This window comes from Neolamprologus brichardi, chromosome 7, assembly GCF_056152115.1.
Source record: "Neolamprologus brichardi isolate AB-2024 chromosome 7, ASM5615211v1, whole genome shotgun sequence".
In the NCBI taxonomy this organism is placed as follows: Eukaryota; Metazoa; Chordata; class Actinopteri; order Cichliformes; family Cichlidae; genus Neolamprologus; species Neolamprologus brichardi.
The window spans coordinates 48,896,565-48,911,876 of NC_142110.1; the positions used below are offsets into that span (position 1 = coordinate 48,896,565).

At 43.1% G+C, this 15,312-nt stretch overlaps 1 protein-coding gene across 5 annotated transcripts in view; it reads left to right on the forward strand.

The window, feature by feature from the left end:
* The window catches only part of znf462 (zinc finger protein 462), a 54,170-nt gene that overhangs the window by 16,985 nt on the left and 21,873 nt on the right, over positions 1-15,312 (forward strand). For 4 of the 5 annotated variants that reach the window (XM_006789011.3, XM_006789010.3, XM_006789012.3 and 1 more), the window contains exons 2-3: positions 9,244-9,494; positions 9,747-14,944. In XM_006789011.3, the coding sequence (XP_006789074.2) occupies positions 9,284-9,494; positions 9,747-14,944 (5,409 nt within the window). In that variant the 5' untranslated portion in view covers positions 9,244-9,283. Of the gene's footprint in view, positions 1-6,970; positions 7,025-9,243; positions 9,495-9,746; positions 14,945-15,312 lie in introns of those variants that run through there. The other variant, XM_006789013.3, reaches the window with a different exon arrangement.

The following is a 15,312-nucleotide window of genomic DNA, read 5'->3' on the forward strand; positions in this document are numbered from 1 at the left end:
CAAAAACAGGGTCTACACAGAAGAGTCATCAGGAAACCTCACAAAAATCGACATAGGAAGCATGCAAAACATCTGCAAAAGCACGTTATTTTGGAAAAGGGTGGACGCATGAAGATTAAATTGCGTATAGCTTGCCAATTGTTTAGCTTGGGAGAAGAGATATTCTGCTTTAGCATTGTCCGTAACCCATTGCAACAGACAACACTGCACAGATATGAGGACGATTGGAATGCACTTAAATATAGAACAGTCTGGATGCGTCAGTCATGCAATCATTCAAAAATAAATAAATAAATGTGAAACTGAAAAGAGACAGGTTCCCACATCGAGACAAGTTTCCAAATCATACCTTTAAAATCTAGCGTGACCTACTTAAAGAAACTCAGACTGAAGCTTTGGAGTGGCCTTCATAGTCCCCTGACTTGAAGAACATTCAAAGTCTCTGGGTAGACATCTTAAACATGCTGTGTGTGCAAGAAGGCATAAACATATCACAGAACTTGACATGATATGCAGGGAAAAGTGGGTTAAAATTCATTTTGATGGTCATGCTCTCCTTTGATTTTACAGTTCAAACAATCAGTAATCAGATACACTAATAAAAAGGTTTGTTTCAGCTGTATGTCGGTGTGCATGATGTGCTCGCAGCTTCACTTTGTTTCAATTCAACTCAGGTTCTAGTTACAGTGATTTATATAGTACTGTGCAGAACCCTCGAGCCTCCCCTCATTTCTTTATCTTCTGCCAACGACTTATTGAAATGTGCACATATAAATGAAAGTGAAATATTTCAGAAAAAAAACCAAGTTGTGTAATTCTAACAAACTTAAAAGTCAAAATCTGGTATGACCAACTCTTTAAAGAAAAAAGCAAGCATATATCAAGATTGTTGGCAAACTTGTGAGATAAACGTTGGAATTTAAGTTGTCATTGTCAGATTCATTCTTTTTGGCTGAATATCGTATTGTTTAATACTCTTAATTAAATCTTTCTATTGCAGCAGCACTCTGCCGCAACCTGCCATATTTCATGAATAATGTTCAAAAGACAGGTGCATATAGACTACTGAGAGGAAAATGTTGAAGAAGAGATTACTGATTTTTTTTTTTTTTTGTAAAGGCAGTCTTTTTGTCATCCTTGTGAAAACCTATCATTGGATATAAATATGAGTTATTTTCACAGAGCCAGTGTGCCAGCATGCAGACGCTGCTGGTTATGAACCTGCTTGTTTTGTAGTGGTGTGCAGCAGATGTCTTGTCTCTTGTGGCTCTGTGGCTTTATGATAAAACAATCATAGCAAAGAGCTGCAAAATTTGACTCCTTGTGAAAAAAAAAAACATAAAATAAAGCAAAGATTTCACTTAGGTGAACTAATCTTCTACTAGTGAGAGTCACTGCAGTCTGCTGTACGCCCGATATGTCCAAGTTGATGCCAGGTTTTTGATGTTTTAGGTGTAAACTTAGACAGTTTACAGTCTTGGCAAGTTGCTGTTAAGCAGCGACAGCTCAGCATGGTTTTCTGCTCAATGCATATAATCTGGCAACTGCAGGTACATTTTGTACACTGTCTCTTCCATTATTTTCTATACACTACTGCTTGCTAAAGTGGTAGCTAACTGTGAATATTCAAAGCTCCGCTGGTGATGTTGTTGTACCGGTGTTGGGTGCTGCAGCTCGCTGAATGAGTAAGAAAAAGGTCTACTTCTCAGAGGTGACTTCTGGCAGGGTAGAAAGACTGCTCATGAAGCAGGGATGGAAAGGCACAGATTTTATTGAATTTTATTTCCTTTTCCTCTACCGTCCCATTTATCTGGACTAGATTTGTGGCTAGGTGTACCTTGTGAACCCTTAGGCTGGCTGTGGTTCCTGGCAAGGAGGCAAATGTGCTAACCATTACACGATGGAAACATTACATATGACGCTAGGTGCATTTTTAGAAAAAGTTACTAAAGGCTGTTAAAACTGACTGGGTGTTGTGACAGAGTCACTAAGGTAGCAATAATGAGACGAACTGAAGTATCACTGCTGTGAAGAGGATTTATGTCAGGTTCTTAAGCTAGTTCCAAACATTCAAAGCAACTATTGTAATCCTGAAAACTAAGACGTGGCTGTGAATGGTCTCCTCCTGCTGCTGCTGTGTTTGGCCATTACTTAACTACTATTAACTTGCTTGAGTCTGATAAATTCATTGTTTTTCACTCATTTGCTGAGTGTGCTCTGGTGAATATTACCTTTGCTAACATTTTGCTCTTCTTCTTGATTTTTCTGGTGGTTTGTAAGCAGCATCACGGTCCATTACCTCCACAACTGGAGTGCGAATGGGAAAATCAAACTTTACATTTACTGTTTCTCATAATAAATACCAGGAAAAAACTATATTTTAATGGTAAATGAGATTTACATGACATAATATGCCTCGATAATCTCTGTAATCTTTGCCCCATGTAGCAAACAAACATCTGTATAGAGAAGCTCGACAGTCGAATCCATGTTTATTTTGTTTATATTTCAGCGTCTTGCTTTGTTTTCGCTCAAACCTGTGGCAGGGAGTAACTTGTTTATTTTATGAGTTACTCATAGCTGTGTTAGATGTTGCGTGCTATTTGTGTTTGAGAAACTCTTAAAGCACACACTCTGATCCGGTGTCTTGAGTTCTCCGGGTCCGCTGACATCAGAGGATGGGAGTAGACATCTTGATCTCCAGATCTCTCTTTCTCTTGTTTGTGCAAGAGGCCAAATTCTCACTGGTATCGTGACGCAACGTTTTCTCCTCTGCGAGACACAATGAGATCTTTCTCCGGCTTTTCCTTTTTCTTCTGGGTAAACCCTGGTGAAGCACTGCGGGCTAAAGAGATCAGGATTTGGAGTATTGTGTGGTTTCCTACACATTTCTGTCTCTCTGCCTTTAAAATTTTCTAAAATTAAACTAAACATATTGATTTCTTCTCTGTTGTGGTCATCTAAACTCTGCAGGAAACACGAATAAATACATTTCCATGATTCTGGCTGCCTGCTGTTATTGCCACTATCATTTTTTTTTTCCCCTTTAAAAAAATCAGGCTGTCGTTTTCATTCACTGGGTCATTAATTATTGAGGATGTGCAGGTTGACGAGATGCACATCCTGCCTTGCTTGCCAGATGACTTCTCTGTCGCCAGGATGCATGCCATATAACAATTTAACACATCTGTGGACTTCTCTCTCCCAGACAGCATGAGATGGTTGCGCTAACCAACAGTTAAGGACAAACCTCTGTACTCCTAATCAGCTTAATGCTGGCTTATTCAAAGGCCCTCTTTCAGACAGAGCAGCTGCTGTCAGCCAGTTTGAGTAGAGGGTGTGACTGCTGGCAGAGCTTGCCAATGCAGTGAGACCGGTTGGTGATTAACAAATGTCAGTAGACTTTGGAATCTGGGGAGCCCAGTCTGATGGCTTTGTCCTCTTTTGCTTGCACCGAAGGTCTTCCAGGTGGCTCCGTCATGCACTTTCACCGCCTCCCACCCTTCCCTTCCCTTCTCATCCTTTCCCTCTCAGATCTGCTCTTCCCTTTTTGCTTCTGTGTGCCCCTGTCTCCTCAGGGCTCAGGGTTGCAGAGCGCTCTGAGATAAAGAAGTTCAGACATGCCTCACATTTTTAGACCCCCTTGTGGAACGTTGCTGGCGGCTTCCGCAAAATGCTTTTGCCGTATTTTGCTCCGCAAAGTGCCGGTGGATGCCGCTTGCTCTGACCTCCTCCGCTTTCTTCCTTTTAGAGAGGCACATCCAGCATTTCTCCGAGAATCTCTTGATGTGAGAGATAATGTCGCCGAGAAATGAAAAGACTGCGCAAAGTCAGGCTGGCAAGAGCGTGAGATGTTTTCTGCTGAGCTGTGTGGGCAGAGAGCTCGGGTACAGTACTGTACATCTGGCAGATAGATTTCTGTCAGCAGCTCTCCAGCGACAGGCTGCCTGCCTTTGAGGAAGAGGATCAGATCTGTGGGTCCATGTTGTGTGCTGGCTGAACACCTAAGCGCACATAGTCAGCTCCTAAAATGGCTGCCCTTGAAGCTCGGCTCAGAGGAGGATCTGAGCAGCTCAGTCGCTGTCTGTTAGAGCCCCAGCTGACTAGATGAAAGCAGTTACACAATCTCACCCATTAACTTGGTGTGGTGCAGGGACTGACTGCCTGAAAAGACAAAGTGAACTCTGAGGGAAATGCTGGTTGTGTACAAGGGTTGTTTTTATTTCTCTCCCACTCTCCTCCCTGGCCATCTCTCTCCCCTCCTTCTCCAACGGGATTCTCTTGATATCCATGTCAAGGAACCCTTCATTAGGAGACAACTTTGTTCAAAACAGCAGTGAACTGCCAAGAGAGCAGGGTGGGGCCACGTGGTGAAGTTGTAACCTGACCTGAACAACAATGGCTCCCCTGGTTGCTCAGGGACATACTGGCAGTTTGGCTGGCTCTCGTGGAGCGCTCCACTGGCTGGTCAGTTGGGTGTGGGAAGCACGGTAGGATTCCCAACTGTCTCTGGCTGGATCTCATTTGAATTGCAGTGGGAGTGAGAGTGGGGGGACTGAAAACGATAGTGTTACTGAAACTACATTTCACAGATAGCTATCCAACTTAAACCTGACATAATAAATATAAGTAGAATAAGTATAATTAATTTTTTTCTTCTACTAGTTTAGTTACACTGGAAGTTTTTTTTTTTTTTCTTCACTTAAAATACTTTAAAATAGTTTTGTTTTTTTGTTTTTTTTCCAGTTGTTGTTGATTCAGAATTGAACTTATGAATGGGGGGTGAAAAAACCAATAGCAACAAATGGTTTTTGGGAATTTCCTAAAATAAGTGTAATTCTCCACTTAACACAGGTTAATATAGGGTGATTGTGTATTGCTTTTTATTTCCCTCTCAGTTCCATACACACACTGTATACAAGATGGATGTAGCGGGCAGGCCTGAATAAGTAAAACTGCTTCCTTGTTGGCCAACGTCCTATAAACCATAGAGATGGTAACCAGTGCTGTGATTGCAGGTAGTTTGTATGGAAGATGCAGACTTGTCTGCAAACACTTGCTTATAAGTTTCACAGAAAATTCACCTTCAAGGTAAAAGCTGTACCTTACTGCTAAAACATTTCAAAAGGCGCAACTTTTACTTTGATAGTGTACAGCTTCCATTTCTGATTTGCTTTGTACTCTTCACGTTTCCACTTGGCGCGACCTTTGCAACTGGCTGGCGAGAAAAACTGCATCTTCCACACAGGCAACTGGTGCAACCTGCTACCAAAGCAATTGTGTAGAGGTTTGTGGTGTGGTTTCGTATACCTCTTTGTGAACCAACTTCATATTAACACTGCCAGCAACCACTGACCACTAATTGTGCCCATTGGTCCCTAGCATCCAGGTTACCAGAGGGTCACTGACCAGTCTGTTGGCCTTCGTGAGTGCTACTTTTTCTCGTAACTGGTACTTGTCAGGTAGTTGCATGCAATAATGCCTGTGCAATGAAGGCCTTGATTAATCTTAATATAATATGAACTTTTTGTAAGAAAAAAAAATCTGTATGACTTGAAATGAGAGACTGAGTCTATAAAGTCTGTAAGAGCAGGTTTACAGTCAGACATAGAACTGGATGTCTTTTTGTAACCATGTGTATCGCCCCCTAGTGGCTGTTAGTAAAGCAGGTTTAAGGCGCTTCTGCTTTGCCGTAACATTTAAGACCTGAAAGACAGGTCTGTTTTTTGATGTTCTATGGTTTCACATCGTGGAGCGTTTAGTGATCATTTGTAGGCTACTAATGTTGCTTCGGATGTCTCATCTCTGGCTGCCGATATCTACTTTCAGATGAAGCGTCCATGAATGGTTTTTCCATCTGGTGAAGGCATGATTCGACTCTGCTTTATTTTTTAAATTCACGTGGTTCTAAATACTTGGTTAACAGCACTTGTCTTGGTTTTTTTCCAAAGTACATCGCTAGTTGACATGACCTGATTTCGGTGTTTAGTCATCACGCCCACAAATTTCAACGGTGGTGTTCTTGGTCTAATTTAGTCGTGTTGTAGTCATTTAATGCACTGCAGCATTCAAATGAACAGGCCGAAGCAGATTAATATTTTATTAGTCTATTTGTTTTTATATTGTTTTTTTGCTTTAAAAATTTTTAGATTCAAGGCTTTAGTTTTATGGGATACTATTTATTTTGTGCCAGTCATATATTTTTATTTCTTTCAATAACAAAAAGTACAGCAGTAAGATAGGATTTAGTCATATTCCAGACATCCAAGAACAATGCAGTGTAGACTTTTTTCTTTTATTTATTTTTTTATTAAAACAACAAGGGATCAACAAGGGTCACACTGGAAGTGTGAATCATTAATCTTCTTTGAATATATTCAAAACATTTTGGCCGTCGCCTAATAGAAAACAAATGAATCGTCATTGCAAAGAAGTGGGTCTTGGAAAAGAGGCTTGATTTTCAGCTTGAAAATGTGTTTCCATTGGTAAGACTAAAAGGGTTACATTTAACTCAATGCATACCAAAGTCGTCTTCCTGGGATGCCAGACACGGGCATACAGTCCATTGTAACCCTGATGTCCATTTGTGAATCGAGCCAGGGAGTAGTGTGGGGAATGTCACCTGTCATTCGTCATTATTAAACTGCAAAGTTGTACAATAAAGACAGGAAAGAAATATATATAAATTGTGCAAAAGAGTACTGTTGTTACAGTCTGGGGCTTCTTACCTCTTCCACTTTTAACAGATTCGGGCAGAAGTGGCGTGCAGTGTACGTAAAGTGTGTTTGTGTTTGGTGTTCATTTGTGTACATACCACTTGTGTGCACAACTGTGTGTTTTTTTTTTTTTTCGTTTTTTTTCATTGTTGTTTTAGTCTTTTTTTTAATTTTTTTTTTTTATCCCTCCTGCGGACATGCAGTGCTGTAGAAAAACAAAGGGAACTCATCGCACTTCATCAAGCAGGCAGTGAGGAAGGGCCACCTGTGCTTTCAGAGGTGCTTTAATCCATCCTGAAATGTTCCAGGTAGTTTTCATGAAACTCTTTTTGGTTTGAAGGTGTAATCATCCTGAAATACAGAAACAGCATGAGGAGTTGCTGTTTGCACAGCAGGGTGTGTCTTGTTCTGTGAAACGGCTGCATGCCGGTTGTGTTGAACAAACCTAAAGACTCCCACACCACAACCTTACTCATCCATACTTGTTGGTTGTGTGGTTTTTTTTGTGCCCTGTCCTTGGTCACAAGCAGTTTGGTTGGGAAACTTGCCAAAGATGTCAGCTTAGGTAAATTCAAATTATGCAGTTCCTGTTGAAATTGGGCCACAGAGGTGCTGATTTAGTACCAAAGTAATGTAATCTCTTAACCGTCGATTTGTGGCATAGTTTGCTTTTATTTGCTCACTGAGATAAACAGACCGTTTATCTCAGTTTCTCAGTTTTGTCACACATTTTCTGTCTTTTGATTTTAGAAATCCTTTCTTTTTCATTTCAGGTTCTGAGATGTTTCATGTTAAGATCTGCTCCACAGATTTTGCAATCATGTTAAAGGACAAAAGCTTCAGCTTGTGTTTTATGAAAGCAGAAGTAGTTCATGGACGAATTCTTCCGTTTTCCCCTACTACGTGTGCTGACACACAGCCTTTTTTCGTTAAATCAACTGCTGCCTTTTTAAACACCAAGCATACTTATTCTGGTAGTAAACCTCAGTTTTATCTGCCCACAGTATTCGGACAGGCATTTATGGAATGAACCATACTTGTATATTGAAAAAGAATCTTAGATTTTCCAAGGTTATGTGGACCATAACACCATATAGCTCACATATTAGAGTTACATTTACTGAAAAGATGAACCCACTATGAAGCTCATCCTAAAAAATGTAACATGTTAGAGAAAAACTTTGCTGTCATTTAATTTGCCGCATTCAGGAGAAAAAATCAGATTGAATGTGTTTTAATTCTAGAGTAAAGGCTGTAAACTTAGCCCTTTTAACCATCTTTTCAAAAACCAATGCCAGCTACATGGGTTTTTTTGTAGTCTTGAGGGGGGGAAAAATCACTGCTGGTGATCAGAGAGCCACAATGACAGAGATTTGAAATAACGGCCACGCCGTCAGCTCTCATTTTACTGGCTATGTCCAAACTACAGAGAAGCCCAAAGACATAAAGCCATCATTTCTTAGTTGAGTCATTCAATCTTATTTCAGAGCAGTTGATACAATCTGATGGAATAGTCTGCTCTAAATACTGAGCTGTGGAGCTGCTCTCCAGCTGTTGCTTATCCCAAGGTAATAAAAATGGGACAAATCAGCCCATAATCCCTCCTCAGTCCCTCCATTGTTCTTGGAATGATGCTATGCAAAAAAAAAAAAAAAAAAAGGAACCTTCTTAGTATTCAGAATAACATCGGCGACTGCTGATTTGCCTCTGTGTCATGTTTTGTTTGCTCTGTGTCATCTCCTGTCATTCTAGCGATAGATAATATTTGTATGTGAATTTATGGCGCTTGATCCGTGCGGGTTTTTTAATCAAAAGGAGAACAGATTAATTCTTTTTTATTTCTTTGTTTCTTGTGGGGTTTTGGGTTGTTTTCTTTTTTTTTTTTTTTGGGGGGGGGGGGGGGTCTTTTTTGTTATCGGTACTTGTTTTATTGCAGTTTTTTGGCTTTTTAAAAAAATAATAATTCTGTGGCATTTCGATCGATTTTGGTCCTTTAATTGTGTCATTTCAAAGCAGTCCTGAAAGGTGTATTCAAAGGGCGGCACTTTATCCAATACATTTCCCTCACAGTGTAACAGGTGAAAATGTTAAGGAGGTTCTGTTAGGCTGAGTTCTTTAAGCTACGGTATTAGGGTTTGCATTTGGAGCATATCTTTTGAGCTGATACACATAAGCATCTGTTCTCTCTCTTTTTTTTCTTTCATAGTGTTGTTATTTGGTGAAGGTGTGTGTACCTTCCTGCACCTGATTATTCTTTGCTCACGGAGCAGTAATCATCACTGATAATCATATCGGATCATCACTGAGCTCATTTTTTATGGAACAGCATGTTTAAAGCACTGAACAGGGTGATGACAGCCCTGAAGTCTAGGCCTGGACTCTCTCTGTATATACTTTCTCTGAGTCTGACAAAATTCGGGCCCTGACCTCACGTGTGAAAGTGTCAGCTCGATTGTTTTATATTACTTTGGCTTTTCTTAAAAAAAGGTTCTGTGTCCTCATGATTTTCTCTCTTTGTGTTTTGCAGGTTTCCCTGATTTTCCAGGGAGTTCTCCCCAGTTTTAATAATGGAGGTGTTGCAATGTGATGGCTGTGACTTCCGAGCCGAGTCATATGACGACTTGAAGACTCACATACAGGAAGTGCACACTGTTTTTCTGCAGCCTGCAGATGCAGATGAGTCTGATTCCCTGAAAGATGAAGATGAAGACGAGGAGGAAGAAGAGGACTTTGATGATAAAGATGACAAGGATTATACGCCTCCTAAATCTGGAATGAGTATGCCTACCACATTCATTTAGATGTTGCTGTTGTTTTGTTGAGGATTAGGATCATGTCTGTGTCTGTTATAAAGAAGTCTACCAAGTAAGGTGATCATACATTTTACAAAGTTGGGTAATGTAAAGAGTTGTGGATGGACTTTATCAGCAGAAACGACAGAAAGGGAAAGAAATTACAACAAAATAATTTACTATTTTCCAGCATGTGTCTAATAATCTTTCTCTTTTCTTTCTTTTTCTTTCTTTTTAGGCCCCAACTCTACTGACAGTCCCAACAAAACATCACAAAAGCCAACAGCTGAAACTCATCTGCAGTTTTATCAGTGCAAGTTCTGTGTCCGTTACTTCAGATCAAAGTCTTTCTTAAGAAACCACACCAAAAAGGTGCATAATGTCATAGAGCCAGATTCGGATGCAAGTGTCCCCTCAAAGACTGCAAAGCAGCCCAGCTACACTGTCATAATGCACAGTGACCATTCAAAAGTGTATTCCTGTCAGTATTGCACGTATAAGTCCCCACGGAAAGCACGGATAATGAAACACCAACTAATGTATCACAATAAAGTTCCTTCGGATAGTGCTGGAGATCCCCCGGAGTGCAATGAAAGCGGTGAGAAATCGGACTCTGCTACTGAGCTCATGAAGGGTACGTTTGCCTGCGAGTGGTGTGACTATCAGACCAACCAGAAGGACAGCTGGACCAATCATGTGGTGAAGGAGCACAGTGACAAGGTCAAGATAGTTTCCTGCATTGCGGAGGTGGAAGAGCAGGCAAGTGCAAGCTCTCCCAAACCGGATTCTCCCTCCTCTTCTCGTGCTAATGTTAGCGGAAAGGAGGAGTCTGTAGCAAAAACACCAGAAAACACCGGGGAGAAGTCCACCTCAGAGATCTCATCCTTTCAATATGCACAGATAAGTGCAGTTACACCCAACAGCACAGGTTCTTCTATCCTATCCAAGAGGTTTGCCTCATCCGATGTCCCCAACAGTGCAATAGCTATGGACACCAACCTACTCAATGAGGAAGACTCGAGGAGCAGCTTAGAGGACGATGACGACGACGAAGAGCTGGGTGATATGGACGATCCCAGCTACACTGGAACCCTGTCCGCAGATGCAAAGCAGCTATTAACAGATGAAGATAATAAATTATTGGAAACTAAAGGAATTCCCTTCAGAAAGTACATGAACCGATTTCAGTGCCCATTCTGCTCCTTCCTCACCATGCACAGGCGGAGCATCTCCCGCCACATTGAAAATATTCACCTCTCTGGAAAAGCCACGGTGTACAAATGCGATGAGTGCCCATTTATTTGCACCAGCCCTCTGAAACTAGGCACGCACAAACAGAGCCACAATTTTTCAGATTTAGAAACCTTGGACCTGACAGGTGATAGCCCAGGACCTCAGAATGACAGCGCAGCAGAGCCAGTTAATGAGGGTAACGTGAGTTCTAAAGTCAATGGGAAAAAGACAACCAGCACACCAAATGACCAGCAGAACCCTCACCGCTGCACCCTCTGCAGCTTCTCCACCACCACCCTGAAAGGTCTGAGGGTCCACCAGCAGCATAAGCATTCCTACTGTGATGACCTCGACTCCACTGTCTTTGAAGCCCAGCTGTCTGACCAGCCAGACTCTGAAGTGGATGCTTCTCCAATCTTCCTACAAAAAACCCAGACCCCCATTTTAGGGCTTGCCACCAAAAAGCCCTTAGTAACAGGGAAAAGAGCCAGGAAGTCCATTAATGACTTGCCTTTGGATTTGTCCTCAGTTAAAAAGAGAACCAGAATTGATGAAATTGCCAGTAACCTTCAGAGCAAGATAAGCCAAAGCCAGCAGGACACCGTCATTAATCTGGATGACATGGATGATGAAGACGCGGGAGAAAATCATGCCAGCGCTGATGAGGGGAGAAACAATGAAAACAACTCTGTCTTTGCTTACAACACACAGCAGCTTTATGCAAGAGACTCTGCCAGCTCTAATGAGGGCAGCAGAATAGGGAAAAGAAAAAGCAACCCTAGGTCCAAGCCTAGAAACATCCCCATATCGCTGACTCTCTCGGACGATAGTGAAAATATCTCCGCTGATGCCAGTGACAGTGCTATCCAAGAGAACATGGAATATTCAGAGGATCCTGGAATTACACGCTTCTACTGCAAACACTGTGATTACCACAACAAGTCGGCTCGTAGCGTCAGCACCCATTACCAGAGGATGCACCCTTACATCAAGTTTAGTTTTAAGTACATCCTGGACCCTGAAGACCAGAGTGCAGTCTTCCGCTGCTTAGAGTGCTACATCGAATACACAAATTACAACGATCTGCACCAACACTACATGGACCACCACCCTGAAGCAAGCAATGTGCTCAACTTCAACCAGCCCCATCTCTTATACATGTGCCGGTTTTGTTCGTACACGAGCCCTAACGTGAGGAGCCTAATGCCCCATTACCAAAGAATGCACCCCACCGTGAAAATCAACAACGCCATGATCTTTTCCAGCTATATTGTAGAGCAGTCCCACAAAAGCAGTGAATCACAGACTCTGAGGGAAATACTCAATTCGGGACCGAAAAATTTTAACTCTCCCACTTCGATGCCCAGGTCCACCTCAAGCCCGGTGCAGAAAGCGGTTTCCAAATCCCCTGAAGCTAGCGCTGACCCAGAACCTCTCAAAGAAGGCAGTAATGTTGTCGTCTACGATTGTGACGTGTGCTCCTTTGCAAGCCCCAATATGCACTCTGTTCTGGTCCACTACCAGAAAAAACACCCAGAGCAAAAGGCGTCTTATTTCCGTATACAGAAAACCATGAAGGTCATCTCAGTGGATCAGTCACAGCCTGTAGCCAACTCTTCGTTTAACACCAGCATGTCTTCGACTCCAAAACAATCAAGTGCAGCAGTTTATGGATCAGATGAAGAAATGTATTACTGCAAGCACTGCATGTACAGCAACAGATCTGTTGTTGGTGTTTTGGTCCATTATCAGAAAAGACACCCGGAGGTGAAAGTGACAGCGAAATACATCAAACATGGCGCTCCTACCCCTGGATTGATGAAGCTCATGGATGAGCTGCAGATTGCAGCACCCAAGCAGTTCATGAAGCAGTTTCAAAATAACGGTCACGACGGATCTAATAACTCGAGCCCCAAACCCGGAAGTGGTGAGAAAGGCGAGGATGAGCTGTTCTTTTGCCAGCACTGTGATTACGGCAACCGCACTGTAAAAGGCGTGCTTATTCACTATCAGAAAAAGCACAGGGAGACCAAGGCCAACGCTGACCTTGTGCGCCGCCACACTGCAGTCGTCCGGAGTCAACGTGAGCGAGCGCAGATGGTTCAGTCCAGCGTCGCCTCGTCTGCCGCTGTCCCAGCTCCTCCAGACCCTGAAAACACTACACCTCTGCGTTCCCTGAAGTGCAGGCACTGTTCCTACACATCTCCGTACGTCTATGCTCTGAAGAAGCACCTAAAGAAAGAGCACCCTACTGTGAAAGCCACAGCCATGACAATTTTACACTGGGCTTATCAAGATGGTATCTTGGAGGCTGGCTACCACTGTGAGTGGTGTATTTACTCCCATGCTGAACCCCAGGGTCTGTTGCTCCATTACCAAAGACGCCACCCTGAGCATAATGTTGATTACACATACATGGCCAGCAAGCTGTGGGCTGGGCCTGAGACAACCCAACAGGGAGGCAATGCAGAGACGAAACATTACAAGTGTAGGGACTGTGCCTTTGAGGCTTGCACAATATGGGACATCACCAATCACTATCAGGCAGTCCACCCCTGGGCTATCAAAGGGGACGAATCCGTGCTTTTGGATATAATCAAAGGAAACGGCTCAACTGAAAAAGCCCAACAGCAGGTTTCCAAAGAGCAGACGCCTCTGAATTGCCAGACTGTTGAAGATGACGGCCCGTTGGTTATTGCCACCCCACCTCAAGAAAGCAATCCCCAGCCTCACCACCCACGCCTTTCCATCTCTAACAATCCTTATCAGTGTACTGTATGTCTGTCAGAGTACAACAGTCTGCATGGCCTCCTCACCCACTATGGAAAGAAGCACCCAGGCATGAAAGTGAAAGCTGCAGATTTTGCACAGGAGGCAGACCTCAACCCCAGTTCTGTGTATAAATGTCGCCACTGTCCGTATGTGAACTCCCGGATCCATGGAGTCCTCACCCACTATCAGAAAAGACACCCGTTGGTCAAAGTCACAGCGGAAGACTTTGCAGACGACATAGAGCAAATCACAGAGTTGCACGAAGGGGACGACAAGTTCAAAACTCAAAGGCAGGGCTACGGCGCGTACAGATGCAAAATGTGCCCGTACACACATGGGACTCTGGAGAAACTCAAAATCCATTATGAGAAATATCACAATCAGTCTGCTTCCGACATGTTCTCTCCTTCTCTGACTCATTTTTCTTCTGGTAAAGAAACAGAGTTAGCAGGTGAGTGCAGCGCTAGTCATATATCAAGTGCAGCAAAAGTCCAGGAGGTCAGTGAGTTGGACCTTGCCCTCTCTCAGTTACCCATCAATAAGACAGAAAAACACGCTGTGTTCAAGTGTCAGCTCTGCAAATACTTCTGCTCGACCAGGAAGGGCATCGCTCGCCACTACCGTATCAAGCACAACAACGTCCGTGCTCAGCCGGAGGGTAAAAATAACGTCTTCAAATGTGCTCTGTGCTCATACACAAACCCCATACGCAAAGGCCTGGCAGCACACTACCAGAAGCGGCATGATATCGATGCCTATTACACCCACTGTCTGGCTGCTTCGAAGACTATGAATGAAAAGGTGAACAAAGTGATGGCACCCCCGCCGACAGAAGGGGACAATTCAGAAATGAGCGAAGATTTGCGATTAGCTGTGGAGAGACGGAGGTGCTCTCTTTGCCCCTTCCAGGCCTTCAGCAGGAAGAGCATTGTGTCACACTACATTAAACGCCACCCGGGTGTCTTCCCTAAGAAGCAGCATTCGAGCAAACTCGGCCGCTACTTCACTGTCATTTATGCCAAAGAACCCGAAAAGACTGCCGCGAGTGCATCAGCAGAGGACGATAAGGAAGTGATAGAGGTCCCAATCGAACCTGAGCAGGATGGAGATGTGGACTGGCTGCCATTCAAGTGTCTGAAATGCTTCAAGTTGTCTTTTAGCACTGGCGAACTGCTCTCTATGCACTACAACAACCACCACTGCAACGACTTGAAGCGGGACTTTGTGGTATCTCCTGGTCTCTGGGACGAGGATCCCGATTTATATCACTGTTCTCACTGTGAGCTGAAGTTCCTAGATCTCCCTGCTCTTGCTAAACATCTCCTGAAGCACAATGAGGACTTTCAGAAAAAGGCGATGAGGCACGAAAGAAGGAGGCAGCTCCTCAGCAAGCAGAAAGCCACAGAGCTGCCTGAGAGCAAACAGGAGAAGGTGAGCAAACATAGTCGTCCCGAAATCTCATCAAAGAAAGAATTAAGGCATAATAGAATTCTCTACCTACCATTAATGTGTGTGATGGCATACTGTGATTTACATGAGAGTCACATACCAATGCTCTACATGTGTTCTTCATCTTCCTGTAAGATGGAAGCTTCCTTCTGTTTTTTTTTGTTTTTTTAAACAACCATTTGTGGCATTGTGCTAAAGCTAAAGGGTGGCTTTGCCCTGCACTTCATTGGCAGTAAACGGTAAAAGTAATGGTAGAAGAAGCTACTTTTAGAAGACGCTATTTTGTGTCTCCTTCCAGGATTGAACCAGAGATCTTTCAGTCATTGAGCCAATTTGCAAGCTGCTAACTG